At 40.5% G+C, this 9,727-nt stretch overlaps 1 protein-coding gene across 1 annotated transcript; it reads left to right on the top strand.

Annotated features, from left to right (window-relative positions):
- The first annotated feature begins 242 nt into the window (after positions 1-242).
- On the top strand, positions 243-3,868 carry LOC138879090 (uncharacterized). The gene is made up of 7 exons (XM_070158664.1): positions 243-306; positions 463-756; positions 1,420-1,680; positions 2,519-2,617; positions 2,660-2,796; positions 2,845-2,982; positions 3,677-3,868. Exons 1-7 carry the CDS (start codon positions 243-245, stop codon positions 3,866-3,868), a joined length of 1,185 nt encoding a protein of 394 aa, XP_070014765.1.
- Positions 3,869-9,727: the final 5,859 nt, after the last annotated feature.

Genomic DNA, 9,727 nt, shown 5'->3' with positions numbered 1-9,727 from the left:
TACCCCGGCGGACTTCATGACAGCATCGGGTTTCCAGGATGTCATGGGCTATATGTTGCAGTTCATGGTCACCATGATTCAGGCTGGTTTATTTCCAGCAGTCCCATCCACATCTCAGGCGGGAAGGGGAGCACAGACCACTACTGCCCAGTCATGCAGCTGCAGTGTATTAGACTCCGGGTGCACTACCTGCGGATGGGGCTCAGACAGTTGCTGTAGTGGTACCTGAGCCTAGACCAGCTATGGACAACGATCTGCAGAAGTTGCCGGATAGATGGACTAGGTTACACCTTCCCGTCTTCGAAGGTGAGCGTCATGAGGATGCTTAGGATTTCATTTATAGGTGTAGGGACAGACTGCACAACATGAGGATATTGGAGACTCACAAGGTTGAATTCACTACATTCCAGCTGGAGGGTAGGGCCCGTAGATGGTGGTAGTCTTATGTTTTTGGCAGGACAGCGGGGTCTCCTCCTATTACTTGGGGTCAGTTCACACAACTTTTCCTGGATAGGTATATTCCACCCTCTGAGAGGGAAGAGATGCAGTATCAATTTGAGCAGGGTCAGATGTCAGTGACCGACTACAAGGCGAGGTTTTCTGAGTTGTCTCGTCATGCACTGATAATACTTCCTATTGACGCAGAGATGGTGCAGAGGATTGAGGGCTACCGTCTAAGAGATAGAGAGCAGATGCAGCAGGACAAGAGGGCTCAATTTTTTGGAGAGTTCAGAGGTGCCCCGTCTAGGGGCAGAGGTCAATTTGGGAGGGGTCAGCCCAGCAGGCGCCGATATTCAGCATCACCACCTCCTCGAGGTTCTCCAACGTGCCCCTATTTCAGCGCCATACCCAGAAAGTTCTTATCGCCCGCCAGCTATTCAGGGTTCTTCCAGTGGGTATTCAGGTCCCTAGGGTTCTTCTGGCTCCTATTTCAGTGCTATACCGGAGAGTTCATACCACCCACCGGCTATTCAGGCTTCTTCCAGTGGGTCTACAGGCCATCAGGGTCACACATCAGGGTAGCAGGTCACCGCACCACGGGGTTGTTTTGAGTGCGGAGATCTGGGTCATATGAGGAGATACTGCTCCAGGATTCGGGACAAGGCAGTGCAGCAGGTCTGTAGCCTATGATTTCAGCACTAGTTGCCTAGCCGCCCAGAGGCGGAGGACAGACTGGTAAGGGCCATCCTAGAGGTGGAGGCCAAACATGGAGAGATCAGCCAGATACTGCTCAGTCAGGTGGAGGCCAGCCAGCCGGCGCTCCAGCCAAATTCTATGCTTTTCCGGCCAGACCAGATGCATTGGCCTTAGGTGCCGTTATCACAGGTATTATTTCCGTCTACGATAGGGATGCTTTAGTGCTATTTGATCCAGGGTCTACTTATTCATATGTATCATCTCTGTTTGCTCATTTTCTAGATATTTCACATGAGTCCTTGGGTACTCCTATTCATGTGTCCACTCCTATGGGCGATTCTGTGGTTATGGATCGGATCTACGGGTCCTGTGTGGTCACATTCTATGGTTTTGAGACTAGAGCAGACCTCTTGTTGCTTCATATGACCGACTTTGAGGTCATCTTGGGCATGGATTGGTTATCCTTATACCACGCCGTCCTAGATGGCCATGCCAAAACTGTTTCTTTAGCAATTCCAGAGTTGCCGAGGTTGGAGTGGAAGGGTTCCTCAGTTAGAACATCTAGTCGGGTCATCTCTTTTCTGAAGGCTCGGCACATGATCGAGAAGGGTTGTTTGGCTTATATAGCTTATGTTCGGGACACCACCACAGAGTCTCCGACGATTGATTCAGTTCCAGTAGTTCGGGAGTTCACCGATGTGTTTCCTTTTGACCTTCCTAGCATGCCACCGGATCGTGATATTAATTTTTGTATTGACTTGGCTCCAGGCACCCAGCCTATATCTATCCCACCGTACCGTATGGCTCCGAAGGAGTTGAAAGAGCAGCTTGAGGAGTTTTTAGCAAAGGGGTTTGTTAAACCGAGTGTCACCTTGGGGTGCACCAGTGTTATTTGTAAAGAAGAAGGATGGGACTATGCGGATGTGCATTGATTACCGCCAGTTGAACAAGGCTACCATCAAGAAAAAGTACACATTGCCGCACATTGATGATTCGTTCGACCAGTTGTAGTGTTCTAGGGTGTTCTCTAAGATCGACTTGATGTCGGGGTATCATCAGCTAAAGATTCGGGACTTAGATGTTCCGAATACTGCTTTCTGTACTAGATATGGCCATTATGAATTTTTGGTGATGTACTTTGGCTTGACTAATGCCCCAACGATGTTTATGGACTTGATGAACAGGCTGTTCAGGACTTATATTGATTCATTTGTTATCTTTTTCATAGATGACATCTTGATATACTCACGTAGCATGGGAGAGCACTAGCAACATTTGAGAGTAGTGCTTCATACCTTGCGAGAGCAGAAGTTATATGCTAAGTTCTCCAAGTGTGAGTTTTGGCTAGAGTTAGTAGCGTTCTTGGGGCATATTGTATTAGGAAAGGGTATTAAGGTGGATCCTAAGAAGATTGAGGTAGTTAAGAGTGGTCCACGTCCTACTTCAGTGACTGAGATTAGGAGTTTCCTGGGGTTAGCAGGTTATTATCACCGATTCGTGTAGGGCTTTTCATTCATTGCAGCACCTTTGACTAGCTTTACCCAGAAGGGTGCTCCTTTCCGTTGGTCCGATGATTATGAGACGAGATTTCAGAAGCTCAAGACAGCTTTGACTACAATACCAATTTTAGTGTTGCCTTCCGGTTCGGGGATATATACGGTATATTATGACTCTTTGCGCGTTGGCTTGGGATGTGTATTGATGCAGGAGGGGCGAGTTATTGCATATACTTCTCGTCAACTGAAGATTCATGAGAAGAATTACCCTGTGCATGACCTAGAGTTAGCAACGAATGTTCATGATCTTAAGATATGGAGGCATTATCTGTATGGGGTGTCATGTGAGGTTTATACTGATCATCGTAGCTTAAAACATTTGTTTAAGCAGAGGGATCTCAATTTGAGGCAGTGTAGATGGCTTGAGTTACTAAAGGATTATGACATCACCATTGTTTATTATCCGGGCAAGGCAAATGTGGTCGCAGATGCATTGAATAAGAAAGTAGAGAGTATGGGTAGCCTGGCATTCATTTTAGCGAAGGAGAGGCCACTAGCTTTGGACATTTAGTCCTTGGCTAACAAATTTGTAAGGTTGGACATTTCAGAGCCCAGTCGAGTCCTTGCATGTGTTATTGCTCAGTTTTCATTATTGGGGCAGATCAAGGCTCGGTAGTTTGGTGATCCGCATTTGGTAGTTCTCAGAGAGATGGTGTTACAGGGTAGTGGCAAGGAGGTTTCTATTGGCGAGAATGGTGTTCTGCGACTCCAGGGTTGCTATGTGTTCCTAATGTCGAGGGCTTGAGGGAGAGGATTCTAGATGAGGCACACAATTCATGGTATTCTATTCATCCAGGTGCTACGAAGATCTATTGTGACCTGAGGCAACATTATTGGTGGCGTCGGATGAAGGTGGCTAGGTGTTTTAATTGCCAGCAGGTTAAGTATGAGCACCAGAGGCCAGGTGGCATACTTCAGCAGATGCCTGTACCTGAGTGGAAGTGGAGCGCATTACTATGAACTTCATAGTCGGGTTGCTGCAGATATTACAAAAGTCTGATGCAGTTTGGGTCATTATCGACAGCTTGACCATGTCAGCACACTTCATTCTGATAGTGACTACTTATACTTCAGAGAGGTTGGCTCAAATCTACATTCGGGAGATAGTTCGGTTACACGGTGTGCCTGTTTCCATTATATCAGATAAAGGCCCTCAGTTCACTTCCCATTTCTAGAGAACCGTGCAGAGTGAGTTGGGGACCCAGGCAGAGCTCAGCACAGCATTTCACCCGCAGACCAACGGGCAGTCGGAGCGGACAGTTCAAATTCTGGAGAACATGCTCGGAGCATGTGTGATTGACTTTGGAGGGCAGTGGGACTAGTTCTTGCCTTTGGCCGAGTTTGCTTATAACAACATTTATCAGTCCAGTATCGAGATGGCTCCATTTGAGGCTTTATACGGTCGGCGGTGTCGTTCTCCTATCGGGTGGTTTGAGCCCGGTTAGGATAAGTTATATGGTACAGATTTGGTGAAAGATGTCTTAAAGAAGGTAAAGTTTATTCAGGAAATACTTCGCACAGCACAGTCCAGACAGAAGAGTTACGCGGATCAGAAAGTATGTGATGTATCATTTATGGTCGGCGAGAAGGTCCTCTTGAAAGTCTCACCGATGAAGGGTATTATGAGATTCGGGAAGAAGGGCAAGTTGAGCCCAAGATTTATTGGCCCATTTGAGGTGCTGAGGCGAGTTAGGGAGGTTGCTTATGAGCTTGCTTTACCTCCCAGCCTATCAGGAGTTCATCCAGTTTTCCACATGTCTATGTTTCGAAGGTATCACGTTGACTTGTCCCATGTGTTATATTTCAATACTATTTAGCTAGATGAGAGTTTAGGCTATGAGGAGAAGCCAGTTATCATTGTTGATAGACAGGATCGCAAGTTGAGATCCAAGAGGATTTCTATGGTAAAGGTCCAGTGAAGGGGCCAACCAGTTGAGGAGGTGACCAGGAAGTCCGAGGAGGACATACGGAGCAGATATCCCCATCTTTTCCCTAGCTCGGGTACTTTTCTATGTCCGTTCGAGGACGAACGTTTGTTTAAGAGGTGGAGAATGTAATGACCTGACTGGTCATTTTTCTTTCTAGAATCATGTTCCCTTAAATAAGACTTTTGGTACTTGCTTTAACTGATTTATGACTTGCGGGGATGGTTGGTTCGGGATTTGGAAGAGTTTGGGTTGAAATCGGAACACTTGGTTCTTTAAGGTTGGCTTAAAAGGCCAAGTTTGACTTTGGTCAATATTTTTAGTGAACGGATCTGGACTCATAGTTTAACGGTCCCGAAGGGTTCATAGTAAAATATGGGACTTGGGCGTATGCCCGGAATTGAATTCCGATGTCCCTAGCCTGAGTAATGAATTTTTGTTAAAAATTACTAAACTAAAAATCTAAGGATTTAAAGAAATTGAATAATATTTGATCATATTGGTATCGGGCCCGTATGTTGGTTCCGGAGCTCGATACATGTCCAATATAACATTTAAGTCATGTCTGTAAAATTTGGTAGAAACGGGACTGATTTGACGTGATTCCATGTGTTTTGATGTTAAATCCGTAGTTTTAGATGTTATTTCGGCGATTTGATCGCACGAGCAAGTTTGTATGATGTTGTTAGACTTGTGTGAGTATTTGGTGTGGAGCCCCGAGGGCTCGGGTGAGTTTCGGACGTGTGTTGGGAGTGAAAACACTCCAATTTTTCTGGTATTTCTGGACAGTGTTGCAGGTCTCGCAAATGCGAGGAATTGTTTGCTTTTGCGATGACCATATTTTCAAGTAAGGCTTCGCAATTGCGAAGAAGCCTGAACTGAGCAGTCGTCACATCTGCAACATTTTGTTCGCATTTGCGAACCAAGCAGGGTCCACATTTGCGACCCTTTTGTCGCATTTGCGACCCTTGCAAAGGGAGCCCAGGTTCACATTTGCGATGATTTTGTCGCAATTGCGACCTTCGCATTTGCGAACCTGATGTCACAAATGCGACATCAGAGACCTGGACACATCTTTTAAAAATGGGACTTAGGCCATTTATTTCATTTCACTTCTACACTTGGGCGATTTGGGAGCTTCCAAAGAAGGGATTTCAACCTAACATTGTGAGGTAAGTTATTTCCACTTAATGTGAGTTTAATATTTGGGGTTTGGGTAGACTAACACATAAAAATTAGTAAAAATCATGGGATTAGAATAAAACCTAGGGTTTTGATAAAAACAAGATCTCACTACGAAATTCGTTATGGAATGGAGTAAAAATCATATATTCTTGATCCTTAGGTTATGGGTAATAACTTTCTTCAAAAAATTCGGAATTCGTGGGCCCGGGATGAATTTTAGGAACTTTGCATCTAGGGTTGGGAAATTACTCTAATAGCTAGAATATGAACTCTTGAGCTTGTATTGACTAGTTCTTACCCTGTTTGATTAGTTTTAGATCGTTCAACTCCGAATTGAGGGTTTTGAGCACGTTCTTGAGTTTGGAAGTAAGCTTTGGAGCAAGGCGAGTCTCCTTTCTAACCTTGTAAGAGGGAAATAAACCCCTAGGTGAATTAAATAAATACTTGTGACTATCTATGGGGACTACGTACGTATGTGGTGACGAGAGTCCGTGCGTAGCTACTATTATGCTAATTGTCCGGGTAGTTTAGGACTCATATCATGCTATACATACAAATGCCTACGTTTTTGCTTGCTACTGAGATCGCTTAGGACATTCTAGGAATTGTAAATAATTATAAAAGAATGTACGCACTTACTTGAGAACTTGTATGAATTTATTTGACTATAAGTGAGCAATGTATGCTTACTTGATAAAAATTGCTATTTGTGGATTGGGCCGATCGCCTCGGTAGAAATAGATGCATCTATGGTTCGTGCCATTCGACCCTCTGGCAGTGCACAGTTTAATATTATGTTGGACCGGACCGGACGACCTCGGCATAATGTGCACATGTTATTTATGTGGAATTTATCCATGATTTACTCTGTTTAAATGCTTTGAAATGCAAATAACTATATGACATGACTGAAATTGATATATCGTTTTCTCCTTGATTCTGAGACTGTCGTTATATTCATGCTATCCATGCTTAGCGAAATCCTTAAATATTATTGATATTGACCTTAGTAAGTGTCAAGTCGACCCCTCGTCACTACTTCTTCGAGGTTAGACTGGATACTTGTTGGGTACATGTTGTTTATGTGCTCATACTACGCTCATGTACTTAACTGTACAGGATCTGAGCCAGGTGTATCTAGCTATCCAGCCGGCGCGCACCCCTGATACTTGATCGAGATTTCAAGGTGAGCTGCCCCTTCTGAGCCGTTCAACAGCATGCCGAGGTCTCTTCTTTTCTTTTGTTATATCTGTCTATCCTATCCTAGGCAGTAGGGTAGTTATATTCTTTTGTACATTCTACTAGTTGCCTTAGTACTTGTGACACTAGTTCCTGACACACACATTGATTATTATGGATTGTTAATTATCACTTGTTTTAAATTTGAGTCAAGAACATGTTGGGATTATTTGGTAAAATAAATGAGAACTCGCTAGTTGTCTAGGGATTGGCTTGCCTAATAACGTCGTTGGGCGCCATCACGACTTATAATGGAATTTGGGTCGTGACATCATCATCATCATCATCATCATTATTATTATTATTATTATTATTATTATTATTATTATTATTATTCATTTTAAGGGCCCCAGGCCTATGCGCCGTTTAAGGCTGATGCCTTTCATTACACTTATAGCTAGTTCTCTACATACTAGCTAATTGATTTCCTGAAGTGATTAATTTCCTATAACTACGGAGTAGTTATTAGCATCAGTAAAGAGCCGCTTTTAGCTTGGATTTTAGTGTGGCTACATCAACAGTAGTATAAAAATTTTATACTAGAGATGTATTTTATTAAAGCCTTTTAAGTTTTATATACGGTTTTAATAAAAAAACTTTTATACTATCTGATTATCGGTTACCTAAAGGATATTTACAGGTAAGTCATCCTAATTAAATGTGAAATTTATGATCGAAAATAAGATGAGATACATACTAGTACTACAACAAGTAAAAATAACCTAATTGCATAAAAAGTCTTTACTTATATAATTAGCTATCATGCTTTGTGTAGATCACCATGATAAACAGTTATCTCTTGGTAGTCTGCTTTAATTTTAAGCAACAAATTCTTTGTATTATCCGTTTACAAAAATTCAAAACAGCTAGCATTAACCTAATATAATTGAAGTTAATTCTGTATGCCCTTTAGTAGGATTAGTAAAAAAGGAGAATTCTTTTGGTTTTACTGACTTAATTATAATTTATAAGCTATATAACGGTTGACATTGTCGCTCTTAATTTGATCTCACCAACCACTTTAATTTAGTCTTTGTATGGCTTCTTTGAACGATTAGATTGACCAAAAAAATATTTTAAGTTGTCATTTCATTCGATTCGTCACTTCAATTATATGGTTGTAACTCTTTCTTCTGTCTTTCGGTAACGATAAGATTCATGCCAATTTATGCGTATATCAACTAATTCAGTTTACACCTATAATCTTTCACTAATGATAGGCCAACTCTCAGCTAATTTATATTTAGACAGATAAAAAGAAATTGCATAGCATTTTTATCTTTTTATTAAAATTTAAACCCCAGTGTCCCATTGGTCAATTTGTAATTATAACGTGTATATATATAATAAAAATATTCACATTAATAGGTAATGACTTTTCGGTAGTTTGATTCATAAAATTTTCCTATCATTTTCAACCACAGGATTCGATTCTGATAAAAGTAGCATTACTTAAGCATCATTTTCTCGCTGTTCATGTTAATCCTTTTTCCTTTTTTCTTTTTTCCTTTCTTTCATTCTTTAATTTTGGATCTTTTTGAAACGTCGTACCATATATCTGTTGGGATTTTTAAGTATATGATATGGTTAAAATAGGGTGAATGGGAAATGGAGGGAAATGAAATTTTTAAGTGAAATTTTAAGTGTTCCCCTTGGCAAAGGGATATTGTCCCATATTGGAAGAGGAAAAGGTTTTCTATGGGTATATAAGAAATTGCTCTTCTTCTAGCTCTTAAAGAGTTGAGAAGAAGGCAAGCCTTACGTCGTCGTCGTCTTCGGTCAATTGATTGATTAATTTTTTGGACCAAAGCACAACCACAATTCAACAAGTGTTAAATTTTAGGACAAACTTCCAATACATTTGAAAATTCAAAAATAATTTAAAATAGAAAATAATTTAAATTTTCTGAACCTTCCACTTAACTACAACATGGACTCCCACATTGGATTCAAACTCTTTTTGGGCATTTTTTTTAAAATTATTTACTAAACCTTAAATTAAAAAAAAATATTACTCCAAGTCTAAATCATTAAATTTACTTTTTCAGACGTTGCGAGAATGTAGTGAAATACTTTTAAAAATTAATTTACATATTTGATATTGTACTTTTTAAAATTATTTATTAACCCTGAAAATTTAAGAATCACAACAAACATAGTAAAGAATGTAAAAATTAAAACTTTATATTGAAAATAAATTCTATATTTTCTATCTATATATAATAGGAGAGGCAAAACAAAGATGGGATGATAAGTGCCATCACCAGAAAAATTCTCATTTTTAAAACCAAAAATATATCTATATCTAATTAAAAGGAGAGGAAAAAAAGCACCATATTGAACCAAGTGGCATAGCCACAATTAGCCAAGTGGCACTTCAGGACAAAGCTCCAAAAATTTTGGAGTTTGAAAATATATATATATATGAAAATTTTATATATATAAAAAAAATCTGAAACAAATAATGATAAAATAGAGGAAAACTAATCTAATCCTCTAACTCATGTCTCACTTCCCATCCTCCATTTCACTTGCACGTTCACTTGCACAGAACCTCCTGCATACATGCACACTGAAATATAGGACATTACACGGCAAAAAAAGGAGCGAGAACACATATTAAATAACTATCATCTTTGTAAACACATTTACAACGAATCCTTTCATTTTATCTCTACCTGTTTT

Source organism: Nicotiana sylvestris, chromosome 10 (assembly GCF_000393655.2).
Source record: "Nicotiana sylvestris chromosome 10, ASM39365v2, whole genome shotgun sequence".
NCBI classification, from domain to species: domain Eukaryota; kingdom Viridiplantae; phylum Streptophyta; class Magnoliopsida; order Solanales; family Solanaceae; genus Nicotiana; species Nicotiana sylvestris.
This window is presented reverse-complemented; position numbering and strand designations above follow the sequence as displayed.